This window comes from Rutidosis leptorrhynchoides, chromosome 1 (genome assembly GCF_046630445.1).
Source record: "Rutidosis leptorrhynchoides isolate AG116_Rl617_1_P2 chromosome 1, CSIRO_AGI_Rlap_v1, whole genome shotgun sequence".
Taxonomy (NCBI): Eukaryota; Viridiplantae; Streptophyta; class Magnoliopsida; order Asterales; family Asteraceae; genus Rutidosis; species Rutidosis leptorrhynchoides.
The window spans coordinates 41,028,490-41,042,813 of NC_092333.1; the positions used below are offsets into that span (position 1 = coordinate 41,028,490).

At 32.4% G+C, this 14,324-nt stretch overlaps 2 protein-coding genes across 2 annotated transcripts; both read left to right on the top strand.

Moving 5' to 3' along the window:
* Positions 1–1,837: 1,837 nt before the first annotated feature.
* On the top strand, positions 1,838–10,304 carry LOC139859168 (uncharacterized). Its single transcript, XM_071847968.1, has 5 exons — positions 1,838–1,956; positions 9,341–9,455; positions 9,575–9,664; positions 9,766–9,861; positions 10,191–10,304. Exons 1-5 carry the CDS (start codon positions 1,889–1,891, stop codon positions 10,290–10,292), a joined length of 471 nt encoding a protein of 156 aa, XP_071704069.1. The 5' UTR covers positions 1,838–1,888; the 3' UTR covers positions 10,293–10,304.
* Positions 10,305–10,744: 440 nt separating this feature from the next.
* Positions 10,745–12,795, top strand: LOC139859177 (1-aminocyclopropane-1-carboxylate oxidase homolog 1-like). Its single transcript, XM_071847975.1, has 3 exons — positions 10,745–11,369; positions 11,897–12,218; positions 12,335–12,795. The coding sequence occupies exons 1-3, from the start codon at positions 10,837–10,839 to the stop codon at positions 12,569–12,571; spliced, it is 1,092 nt and encodes a 363-aa protein (XP_071704076.1). The 5' UTR covers positions 10,745–10,836; the 3' UTR covers positions 12,572–12,795.
* The last annotated feature ends 1,529 nt before the right edge of the window (positions 12,796–14,324 follow it).

Below are 14,324 nucleotides of genomic sequence, written 5' to 3' on the forward strand. Positions count from 1 at the left end.
ATAATCCTATGTGTCAGTTTGTTATTAATTCTGGTTAAATTTGCTTATGTGGCAGCTTGTGGTTAACTTATAATTTATAGTAATTATGGGAGTATCCAAATCAACCAAAACTTATCCATACAATTATTTATTATTAATTAAATATAGTATAATAAAATTATATAATAATTTCCTATAAATAATTCGTAGTATAGCATTATATCTATTCATCTGATTGCAGTTCATCTGCGATTATAGGTATGAAAAATAATTAGATGTTTTTTTCTCCATAAAACGATTGTAGCATATATTATAAACAGAAGTTATAATCACCGAATAAAAATAAATAAAGCTGAAAATAAATAAGTCACCGAATTTAGTTTTAGAAATAAAGCTAATTTTATCCCACGATACATGTTATTATTAATGTTGATGTTTTCGGTGTTGCAGTAGTTACTCAGGTGTTATGGTGTTATGGTAGCATGAACCGTTGTATATAGTTTTGTCAACGCCATGGACTTTTAAATTCAAAATAATAATTATATGACAAATAATCAAAAACTACTTCTAAATTTTGTCGACACCACGGACTCGGAAGTATAATGGTATAACGGTAGGTGATGGCTTACAATATAAAAGTGTTTGAAAAACTGAAAATTGCAAGTGATTTTTAATTATTTTTTAACTATCGTGTAATGTACGGGTTCCATACACTAACTATTTTATAAAGTGTTAGCAATTTAGTAATTTTATCATTTATTATAATTTTATTGAAAATATTGGCTCTAAATAATACTCCATAATTGTTTGATTAACTCAATTGATTTTGCACCACTGACTCTTAAACTCAACATAATAATTGTTTGAAAAGAAATCAAAAATCACTTCTAAAATTTGTAGACATCACAGACTCTTAAACTTAAAAGAATGTATGTTATGTAATGTTAAAGGTAGGTGATGGCTCACAATATGAAAGTGTTTGAAAAACTGAAAATTGTAAGTGATTTTTAACTATTTTATTAACTACCGTATAATGTACGATTTCATAAAGTATTATCAATTTAGTAATTTCATCATTTCTTATAATTTTATTGAAAATATTAGCTCTAAAAAATAATTGTTTGATTAAGTTAATTGATTTTGCACAGTTATTTACTCACCCGTGCAACGTACGGGCTCTAAAACCTAGTATGTATATATATATATATATATATATATATATATATATATATATATATATATATATATATATATATATATATATATATATATATACTTGAAACAACTCACCATTATGAAATAAATTCAAAACGTGTTGAAGACACGGGCTCAAAAATCTACCATATCACATTTTGTGACACATTTCTATTTTTAGGTCACAACAATAAGTGTTTGATAAAATCAATTAATTTGCAAGGTTATTTTACACACCGTGCAACGAAAAGAGTAGAACTGCAAATTAAATTTTCGCACGGATTTTTACACACTCGTGCAACGCACAGGCTCAAAAACCTAGTATAATTATATAAAATATAAATTATAAGTAAAATACTCCGCATATAAAATATAGAGTATAAAATGTAAAGTATAAAATGTAAATATAAATATAAAATAAAATGCTTCTTAAACAACACACAATATAAACTGCGTCTAAAACAATACAAGGGGTAAATATGTCACCATAATTACATAAAGTCCTGAAAGTGACCAATAAATGTAAGTAAAAGGATCAAAAGAGAGTATCAAATCAAATGGGACCAGGGAAGATTTTCCAAGAATTTAAACGGGTCTTGTAACCTTGTTTTCATTTTGCCATAAACGCAGTCGTATTAGTTTCTCTCTCTGTTCTTTTATTTGAATTTCTTGATTCTTGATTTGTAGAGAGAGAAAGCTTGGAGCTGCTGCATCAATGGCGCTTATGTCATTTCTAGGTCGCCTTCTTTTCGTTTCAGTTTTCGTTCTCTCTGCTTGGCAAGAGTAAGAAGTTTATCATCTTTTTTTTTCTTCTTCTGATCTGATTCCAATTTATGGTAATATATTATTTAGTGTACATATATTTGTAGATCTCAATTTTGTTAAACTATGACGAGTTAGTTCAATTGAGTGTTTTTCTATAAATATTCTAAATTTCAAGATTTCTGACCCTTTGTAATCTTGTAGCAGGAATATAATGTTATGTGTGTTCTGTATTAGCCAGGTTTGAATATTGTTGCAATAAGCAGAGCAAAGTTTGTAACTTTTATGGGTAAAAATGTAATTAGTATACTTTGATTGTAAAATGTGTAGCACTACAGTGCTTCTGTGATTACAATTTACATAAGTAGCTAAGAATGCGGTTTAAATGCTATCTGTTATAATATATAAATATATATATATAAATGGATAGTCAATTATTGATACACAAAAGTAATATTATTGTATTACCTAAACTTGTGATATTTTTGCTATAAATAGCCATGAATACAAGCATTAAACTTGCACCATTTCTCACATTTACAAAGTGTTTCTTTCTTTCTCTCCATTATCATCTTTGTTCTTACACTTCATTATTAGTATTCTTAATCAAGAATCAAATCACTAAAGGTAGTTATAAGCCTACTGAATTATAACATCAAGAATCAAACCACTAAAGGTAGTTATAAGCCTACTGAATTATAACACGTTATCAGCACGATAATCTTAATACTAATTATGGTTGGCTCTGCCACCTAAATGATATATGGTCGGTTATACCACCTGAATAATATATGGTCGACACTGTCGTCTAATTATCATTTATGTTACTAACATTTATATTTCAATTATCTAACATTTATATGGCCGACACTGTCGCCTAATTATCATTTATGTTACTAACATTTATATTTCTATTTATCTAACATTTATATGGCCGACACTGTCGCCTAATTATCATTTATGTTTACTAATATTTATATTTATGTTATATAACATTTATTAATGATTGCTTACATATGGTCGACACTGTCACCTACTTATCATTTATGTTATATTAAATTTATGTTTAATGTTTATATACTTATGAATATAAAGTGACTATAATTTATCATGTTGTTTGTTTTAATAGAAAATGTCGAATCTGGAAAAGCTTAAATTTACTCCTTTAGAATCAACTGGAAACAACTACATGCCATGGGTTATAAAAGTAAAAATGCATCTTAAATCAATGGGCATTCTTGAAGCCATAAATGAAAACAACACTTGTTCTGAAAAAGAACAAGCAACGGCATGTTGCTTTATTCATCAACATATTGATGAATGCTTACAAAATAATTATGTGACTGTAGAAGATCCCCATGTTTTATGGGAAGGTCTCAAAAGCAGATTCAATAATCAAAGAGAAATTTTACTTCCAGCTGCTATGGAACAATGGAGAACATTAAGGTTCCAAGACTTTAAGAAAGTAAATGAATATAGCTCAGCTCTGTATAATACATGTTCACAACTTAAATTCTGTGGACATAAAATAAGTGATGCAGACATGATGGAGAAAACTTTCTCCACAATGAATGCTGCAAACATCACAGTGCAAAGAAATTTGAGAATGCTAAAGTTCAAAACATATCCTGAACTTAATTCATATCTCTTAGTTGCAGAGCAAAATGATGAGCTATTAATGAAAAATCAGCAATCCCGTCCTACTGGTACACTTGCAATCCCTGAAGCAAATACTGCAAATAATTATAAACAGGGACAAGGACGCGGGCAAGGTCGTGGTTATAATAACCATCACCATCATCATGCCAAAAGCCATAACTATGGTAGAAACCATCCTTATGGTAATGGTAATGGGCGAGGACGTGGTCGTGGTCGTGGCCGTGGTGGTCAAAGAAATAATAATCCACGAAAATATAAATATCAACCACAAAACAAGCCCACTAAACAAGATGTTGAAGAAAATTCTTCTAAAAATTCTGAAGAATCTTGCTACAGATGTGGTAGAATGGGCCACTGGGCTAATACTTGCCGAACATCTAAACATCTTGTTAAGATGTATCAGGATTCGCTGAAAGATAAAGAAAAGGAAGTAAACTTTGTGGATAACGTCGATCCAACAGTCACTGAGAAACCATCTGATTTATATAAAGATTTCTTGAATGTTTAAGTTGTGTGTCTTTCGAAAAATAAACGATTTAATATCGTCTGTCTTTGTCATTATGTTTGCTAAATGTTTCAGTACTATCTATTTGCGTTTAAAATATTGTGTAATATTAATGTACTCACTATTTATTTCTTATATATGAAGTTCAATATGAATTTTGCTGGAATACAACATCAATCAAGTGGTGGAGATCTCTGTATAGCAGACAGTGGAACTACACACACTATACTTAAATCCGAGAAATATTTTATTGATCTAAAACCAACGGAAGGAACTATACATACAATATCAGGACCTGCTAACTTGATAAAAGGGATAGGAAAGGCAAATTTCATACTACCAAATGGTACAAAATTTTTAATAAATGATGCCTTATTTTCTCCCAAGTCAAGCAGAAATTTATTGAGTTTCTCCGACATATACCTTAACGGGTATGATTATCAGTCAGTGACAACAGAAAATGAGAAATATTTAAGTATCACTGACAAGAGTCATGTGGTTGAAAAACTGCCAAGACTTAGTTCTGGATTACATTATACACATATAAATGTACCAGAAATACATATGGTAGTTAACGAAAAATATATTGATCCTGGTGTATTCAGTTTATGGCATAACAGATTAGGCCATCCAGGATCAACAATGATGAAAAGGATTATTGAATGTACTCATGGACAACCACTAAAGGATAGAAAAATCCATCATGATACAATGGTTCCATGTACATCTTACTCTCTTGGAAAATTGATAACTAGACCCTCACCACTTAAGGTTGAGAAAGAATCACCAATGTTTCTTGAAAGAATTCAAGGTGATATATGTGGACCAATTCATCCACCATGTGGACCATTTAGATATTTCATGGTTCTAATAGACGCATCTAGCAGATGGTCTCATGTTTGTCTGTTATCAAGCCGTAATGTGACATTTGCAAAATTTCTTGCCCAAATTATTAAATTGAGAGCTCATTTTCCTGATTACACCATTAAAAGGGTAAGACTTGATAATGCTGGTGAATTTACATCTCAAGCATTTAATGACTATTGCATGTCTATAGGAATTGTTGTTGAACATTCTGTTGCTCATGTGCCTACACAAAATGGTTTAGCCGAGTCATTGATTAAACGTTTACAGTTAATCGCTAGACCATTGATAATGAGAACAAAACTCCCTGTATCTATATGGGGTCATGCAATTTTACATGCTGCTGCATTGATTCGCATCAGACCAAGTGCAAGTCATAAATATTCCCCCCTACAACTTGCTTTTGGTCAAGAGCCAAATATTTCCCATCTTAGAACATTTGGTTGTGCAGTGTATGTTCCAATTGCGACACCACAACGTACAAAAATGGGTCCTCAAAGGAGGTTGGGAATATATGTTGGATATGAAACATCTTCAATATTAAGGTATATTGAACCTATGACAGGTGACGTTTTTACAGCACGTTTTGCTGATTGTCATTTTAATGAGACATTGTTCCCTAGATTAGGGGGAGAAATGAAAAATAAAGAAAATGATGTTTTATGGTGTGAACCTCAATTAAAGTATCTTGATCCTCGCACAAAAGAATGCGAGACAGAAGTTCAAAAGATAATGCATATACAAGAACTTGCAAATCAATTGCCTGATGCATTTACAGATACAAAAACGGTGACAAAATCATATATACCAGCAGTAAATACTCCAGCTCGAATTGAAATTCCAAAAGCTGGCAATAACGTCACTCATGAATCTTTGCCACGTCAGAAACGTGGAAGACCAATTGGTTCAAAGGATAAAAATCCTCGAAAAAGAAAATCAGCTGATAATGAAGTAAAAGAAAGTGTTCAAGAAGAACCACAAATCAGTACTCCTACTGCAGAGGAGATTGATGATGTCAATACAGAAATTGCAATCAATTATGCATATTCAAAAATATTATGGAACCGAAATGAAATGAAAAATCTTGATGAGAAATTTTCATTTAATGTTGCATATGACATCATGAATAATGATGATGATCCAGAACCAACATCTATGGTTGAATGTCAAAATAGACATGATTGGGCTCAATAGAAAGAAGCAATACGAGCTGAATTAGAATCACTCAATAAAAGAAAAGTTTTCGGATCCATCATTCTCACTCCTAAAGATGTGAAACCTGTAGGATACAGATGGATTTTTGTCCGAAAAAGAAATGAGAAAAATGAAGTTACAAGGTATAAAGCTAGACTTGTAGCTCAAGGTTTTTCTCAAAGACCGGGAATTGATTATGAAGAAACTTATTCCCCTGTTATGGATGCAATTACTTTTAGGTACTTAATCAGCCTGGCAGTTTCTAAAAATTTAGAAATGCATCTCATGGATGTTGTGACTGCTTACCTATATGGATCACTTGATAGTGATATATATATGAAGATACCTGAAGGATTTAAGGTACCAGAAGCATCAAATGCAAAACCCAAAGAAATGTATTCGATTAAATTACAAAGATCTTTATATGGGTTAAAACAATCGGGACGTATGTGGTATAACCGATTAAGTGATTACTTGATAAGCAAAGGGTATACAAATAACCTTACTTGCCCTTGTGTTTTCATTAAGAAAACAACATCCGGATATGTGATCATAGCTGTTTATGTTGATGATCTTAACATCATAGGTACAAATAAAGAGATCTATGAAGCCATTCAACTTCTAAAGAAAGAATTTGAAATGAAAGATCTCGGAAAAACCAAGTATTGCCTTGGTTTACAAATTGAGCATATGCCTAATGGTTTACTTGTACATCAAACAACATATACCGAAAAGATTTTGAAACGTTTCAATATGGACAAGGCAAAACCATTAAGTACTCCTATGGTTGTTAGATCACTCAATGTTGAAACTGATCCATTTCGTCCATGTGAAGATCATGAAGATATTCTTGGACCAGAAGTACCATATCTTAGTGCAATTGGAGCTCTTATGTATCTTACAAATTGTACAAGACCTGACATTTCTTTTGCAGTTAATTTATTGGCAAGGTTCAGCTCTGCTCCTACCAAAAGACACTGGAATGGGATCAAACACATATTTCGATACCTTCGAGGAACTACTGATTTAGGATTATTTTATTCTAACGAATCAAAACAAGATTTGGTTGGTTATGCTGATGCAGGTTATTTATCTGATCCACATAAAGCTAAATCTCAAACTGGATATGTATTCCTAAATGGAGGTACTGCAATATCATGGCGTTCTCAAAAACAAACACTTGTTGCTACATCATCAAATCATGCCGAAGTGATTGCATTACATGAAGCTACTCGGGAATGTTTTTGGTTGAGATCAATGACACAAATCATTACTGATTCTTGTGGACTAGAACGCGATAAAAGTCCAACAATTATCTATGAAGATAATGCAGCTTGCATAGCACAGATGAAAGAAGGGTATATCAAAAGTGACCGAACCAAACACATACCTCCTAGATTCTTCTCATACACTCAAAATCTCATTAAGGACAACGAGATTGAAATGAGATATGTTCAATCCAGCAAAAACTCTGCTGATCTTTTCACAAAAGCACTTCCACCTGCTATTTTCAGAACACACGTTCATAACATTGGCATGAGACATGTTCAAAAGATGTAACAACCGAAGCGATGTCTACTTGAGGGGGAGTCAACTCCATGCTGCACTCTTTTTCCCTTAGCTAAAGTTTTTCCCACTGGGTTTTCTTTAGCAAGGTTTTTAACGAGGCAGTAACTTACAGTTGATCTTCAACAAACAAAATTGCTATCCAAGGGGGAGTGTTATAATATATAAATATATATATATATAAATGGATAGTCAATTATTGATACACAAAAGTAATATTATTGTATTACCTAAACTTGTGATATTTTTGCTATAAATAGCCATGAATACAAGCATTAAACTTGCACCATTTCTCACACTTACAAAGTGTTTCTTTCTTTCTCTCCATTATCATCTTTGTTCTTACACTTCATTATTAGTATTCTTAATCAAGAATCAAATCACTAAAGGTAGTTATAAGCCTACTGAATTATAACATCAAGAATCAAACCACTAAAGGTAGTTATAAGCCTACTGAATTATAACACTATCTAGTATAGTATAGATATAGATAAATATATGTTTTTTTTTCGTTTGTTTTTCTAAATCTAATTTTTCTAAAACTAATAGTATAGTATGTGGTCATGCTTAATGATTTCAGTCTTTCAATTGGTGGTAGGGTTTATGTATGTGTGTCATTATTCCAAAATACTCAACACAAATAATCATGAGCATATCCGCGCATACAAATTTTGCGCAAATGATTGCGCTAAATATGCGGTAAATCAGGAAAGTCAATGCGTACAACCTTGACCAAATTTATAAGCGTGTATGTATCTTGCGGTACGCGGGACACGCGTGTGTTTCCTAATGTCGATTAACATATCATGTTTGATTCTAGAATTAGGTTTGCCTATAAATACAAACCCTAGACCTTGGCCACACACAATATTACGTAGACCATACTCTGCAAGATTCGTTCACGAATGGCTGACTTATGTAAGCATCATCATTATTCATCGACAAGGTTAACAAGTCAGTCATTATCAACGGTAACCTACAACCTTCTTGGGGCCATCGATCAACGAACGGACGTTCTCATGGTGGACTTAACATTTATCCACCCCATCGATATCATCATATCAATATGGGTTATTCACGTTACCCGGACCTGAGAATTAAATACTAAGATTCTTAAACCCCATATTAACCGCAAATCATATATTTCCTCTCTGAAAATATATGTTGATCAACAAACAAGGTATAACTGACATTTGTCAGTCAAATAATAATCGACAACAAAGCATGTACATTACCTTTACTAAGATATTCGAAACTTTGTAAAGTTTAAAGACTAAACATTTCTGAAAAAGTCAGCTTTTTGAGTTTAAATTATAATTTGGAAAAGAGTATCAACCATTTAAAACCTTGTTTTGTTTGTCTTGTTTTTATTTTTGTTTATCTTTATCCCAACAACTGATGAACCACTTATTTTTGTTTATCTTTATCCCAACAACTGATGAACCAACTGTCTCAAAGTGGCTAATTTGTATTCTAAAAGGTAATGTTGCGCTTTAAAGTTGTCCAGTTGAAGTAAAAAATTTCATGTATTTTAATTTACAGACGTCGGTTTTAATCGTTTACCTTTCTGTTTGATAATTCTTCAACACTGATCTTCCGAGTATCTGGTGTATTTAGGTTCAGTGAATTTGGTGTAGATGGTGGCCCCACAGCAAAAGCCATCGTTCCTAAGTTTAGCGTGTTCTCAAAGCATGTCACCACACATACCGGCTTCGAAGTGCCCGATTTTGAGGTAATAAAGCTCTGCTTATTCCCCATTAATTTTCAAGCCGTGCTTATTGAGCATATATTAATTTTTGATATTTAATGTAATATAATATAAATTTTTAATTTTTAATAAAATCTGTATAGATTAAACTCTTGGTTGCTGGAGCTATTGCCCTCAAGGGTATTGGAAGTCTTCTTTTCGTCTTTGGCAGCGCAATTGGCGCTTATCTCCTGGTTCGTGTAGCATAATAATTTATTGCTACAAATCATAATTTTTAATTTTTCTATCTTATGACTAAGAAGTCGATCGTTCGTTAAACTGTTTGTTTTTATAGATACTGCACCAGCTCATTGCCACTCCAATCTTATATGATTTCTACAACTGCGACACCGAGAAAGAATTCTCTCAACTTTTTATCAAATTTACTCAGGTTAGCTCAACTCATCCTTATTTTCATTTCAATCTATTGTTCTTTGCGCAAATCGATATTTATTATCTAGGACAGTTAACTTATTATGACGTACGTGACATTACAAATGAGCTTCTTTTATGTGAAAAAACTTTTTTAGTATGTGTGCATGTATATTCATTTGAAAGTGTCGTATGAGCTTAATTAACAACTTAGAGTCATGCTTTATTGAAGATCATAAGTTCAAGTCAGCAAGGATGCAAGGCCATAAGTCGTAAAAAGTGAACTTATTTGTTTTTTTTTTTTTTTTTTTTTTTTCTCCCTAATTTCAATGATTGTGGATTTTGTAGAATCTGGCACTGTTAGGGGGATTGATGTTCTTCATTGGGATGAATTCAACTCCAACAAGGAATGTTTACAAGAAGAAGACTTCCAAATCTAAAGCACACTGATTGTGTTTGTTGTACTAGTTGATTAGTGGCTGCTGCAACTTAAAAAAATTTAATCTTTTTTTTTTTTCTTTTCTTCTCTTTTTATTTGTTCTGTGCTTCAAAAGTGGCCATTATATGAATTTTTTGTACTAATGTTTGAGTCTTGGAAATCTTAAAATTTTATGTTATAGAAAAAAATGATTTTCAGTTAATGAATTCAGTCAAATTATAAAACTTCATTCTTCACTTCGTATACTATCCTTATCTGATATGCTTCAAGTAAATTTCTACTATATTAGGTATGCAGAAATTTCTTAATAATATCATTATTATTGAACACCCTAAAACTGTCATTTTCAGTTCTTAATTAAGTAAAATAAAAAATCACCTATCTAGTGAAGGAACAACTTATAAATAGCTCCCAGTTTTATTACTATATATCTACTATAGTACATTTAGAAAAATCATAGATACAGTTGACTTGTTTACATCCCAATACAATAATCTATCTCATATCAATCAGGATCTTATTTTCATTTCAACCTACTCTCAAATAACAGTAAAAATGGATATCATCAGCAATGAAGTTCAAGACACCGAAATATACAATCGAGTTGATGACCTTAAGGCGTTCGACGAAACAAAATTAGGTGTAAAAGGATTAGTTGATCAAGGTGTAACAAAAGTCCCACGAATATTCATCAGACCACACGATGAACTTGTTAAAGAATTAAATTACACTACAGTGGACCTAAAAATTCCTGTTATAGATTTAAGTGGCGTTGAACAAGATCATGATCGACGAATGGAGATTGTGGAACAAATTCGAGAGGCATCGAAAACATGGGGATTCTTTCAAGTGGTCAATCATGAAATTTCTTCAAGTTTGTTGGATGAAACGATTGATAGTATTCGAATGTTTCATGAACAAGATAATGAAACTAAGATGAAGTATTATTCACGAGATCCAATGAACATGGTGAGATACGATAGTAACATCGATCTGTATCGATCACGGACTGCTAATTGGAGGGATACGTTGATGATTATGATGGCTTATTCTGAAGTTCCTCCTGAACAAATTCCTGCAGTTTGCAGGTATATATTCTTTTTCTTAAACATTTTACCATGACCTGATCATTACACCTATTATCTATTAATTTCCATATCTTGCAATTATTTTTATTTATTTTTTCTTTAAGTGAATGGATCATTATAAAGCACTGTTTGTTTTTTAGTATGCCAATCTTATTTACGTCTTATGTCTCCGTGCCCGCAGTCTTAATCTGTTTGCAAACTCGCTGACTAAGAAATATGAATCTTTTGCAGATAGGATTATGTTATTTTGCAAACATAAAAACAAACAGTTTTTATGTTCAGCGACCTATAAGCCACATCATCCCTACATACATGGTCTGCAGATATTTAGACAAAAAAAATTTAATAAACAAATACGGAGTAACACCTAAGTCAATACTTGAATACATAAATAGTAATCCAAAATGTTTAATTATGAAACTTAATAACTCAGACCTTTCGCGTGGATATCAGGACCGAACCACTAGGCTATTTTGCCATGGTTGAAAACGAAACTCATTAACTGTATATTTTTTTATTTATTTCAGAGAAACAATACTCAAATACATAAAGCATGCTACAACGCTTTGTGGTACTCTATTGGACTTGCTATCAGAAGCCCTTAACCTGAACCGAAACTACCTCCAAGAAATGGAATGTTCTCGTGGCCGCTCTTTGGTGTGCCATTACTATCCACCATGCCCTGAACCAGAGCTAACCCTTGGAACTGGCAACCACACCGATACCTCGTTCATCACTCTTCTCTTGCAGGATCATCTCGGGGGCCTTCAGGTCCGTTATTGTGACCAATGGGTCGATGTTCCACCCATCACTGGGTCCATCGTTGTCAACATTGGTGATATGTTACAGGTTTATTCATTTATCTGTGCAGTTGTGTACCATTTGTACATATCTACCAGAAACTGTCAAAATTTTTAATATATTGTTATATAGTATAGTATAACAGCTCTGTTTTTTGGATGTAGATTGTATCGAACGACAGATTCAAAAGTGCTGATCATAGAGTATTGGCTAGTCATAAAGGACCGCGAGTTTCTATAGCATGTTTCTTCACAGGTGTTATTGATCCTCCAAAGATGTATGGACCTATTAAGGACGGAAGCCCGCCTGCATACCGAGACTTCACGATGGCTGATTACCTAAACACGTTCTTTTCAAGACCCGTTGACAAGTCTGGTGTTGTTGACTACTTCAGGTCATGAAAATTGAACAATCCCTGCATCCATTGTTGCATAATGGCTCGATTAACGTATGTAATTCGTAAATAACTTTACAAATACCAAGTATATGTGACAAGACGAGGCAAATGTATAATGATAATAATAATAAATATTACTGTAAGAGTATTATTTTTTTTTTTTTTTTGGGAACAGTTATAATGTATGATCATTTGTTATATGAAATAAAAACTGTATATTATAGTTCATAGATATGTCACATAGGACCACATATCTATGACCCAATATATCGAATATTCGATTGTAGTCAAGTGTATTAACTAATAATTTGATGAGAAAATGCTATATATTGTCCAATTATAACTTATAAAAAGATATTTTGTGTGCTTTGCAAGATAAATTTAAACTGTTAGACTTATTGTCAATATGGATGATATATATTAAGGAACATGAATACATAATCAGTTCAATTCAATTCCAGTCCTGTCCTGTCCTGTCCTGTCCTGTTTTCACATCAATTTATAATTTCCTGATTATTGCAGAAGACGTGTATTAGAGTATACCTTTGTAATTGTTGATATTTTGGCGGGTAGGTTGAAATTTGTTGTTCTGAGAAAGATAACTGATACTCCATCACATCAGTTTATGGATTGTGTAGCTGAGATAGTATTTGTATCACATTAGCTTTCCTTTTTGTTTTTTTCCCAGCTTTTTCTTATGTTATTTAGAACGTTATGGAGTTATTAATTACCCTGTCTTTAAGCTGTTTAGCTGTTGTTTGGTTTCTTAGATACTGTTTCGAGCTATTGTGATGCTTTTAAGGGATGTATTTGTTGTCTAGGGCTATTTAGAATTTGGTGTTGTTTGCTCATGTTTTGCTGCAAATTTGCTGTTTTGATTTGTTTTTGCATTATAATTATATATATATATAATATTCAGCTTGGTTCATGCCTTCTTGGACTTTGATCAAATCTGTAATCGGATTAGACAGTAATTTCACAGTTGGTGGCTTTGTAGGATTTTAATACATACAACTTGTGGCTGCTAATCTTTTATTATTATTATCGTCATTATTATTATTATTTGTTTTTTTTTTTTTTTTTTTTTTTTTTATTTGGCATCTGCTTCAAAAGTGGCCATCTTATGAATCTTTTGTACTAAAGTTTAAGTCATGGAAATTTTAAAACTTAGTAGACAATTCTGATTTAATTAAGTAAAATTTCTATTTTCATGTGTGCGCAGAAAAGTTTGTCAGTTGTTAATTAAGTAAAATAAAAAATCAAACCGACCATAGTGGTCTAGTGGTTCACCCCTTTACACTTATGTATTGGGATGAGGGTGGGGAGGTCTCATGTTCGAGTCCCTCCCCTTAAAAATATCTGTGAGATTTATTTCCTGAACGCCAGATTGCCTCGAGGAGGTTTTATCGACCCGTATTCACGACCCAGTGTTGGAAGCTTTGACAAGCCCAACACACCCACTATAGAGGATCTAGACTATACTAGACTCACTATACCAACACTTTGACGTTGGTTAGCCTTTAATTTTATGAATCCTTAGTGCACAATAATACTTAGGCGACAGTGTCGACCATATATCATTTAGGCGGTATAACCGACCATGTATCACTTTGGCGGCAGAGCCGACCATATAATAAGAACAACACAAGTGCACTAAGAACTTAAACACAAACTAAGGCTTAACCGGGAAACTTAACAAAGAACACTTTTATTAATACAAAATACAATTACAATATTACTTACTTACAAGCTTTTCT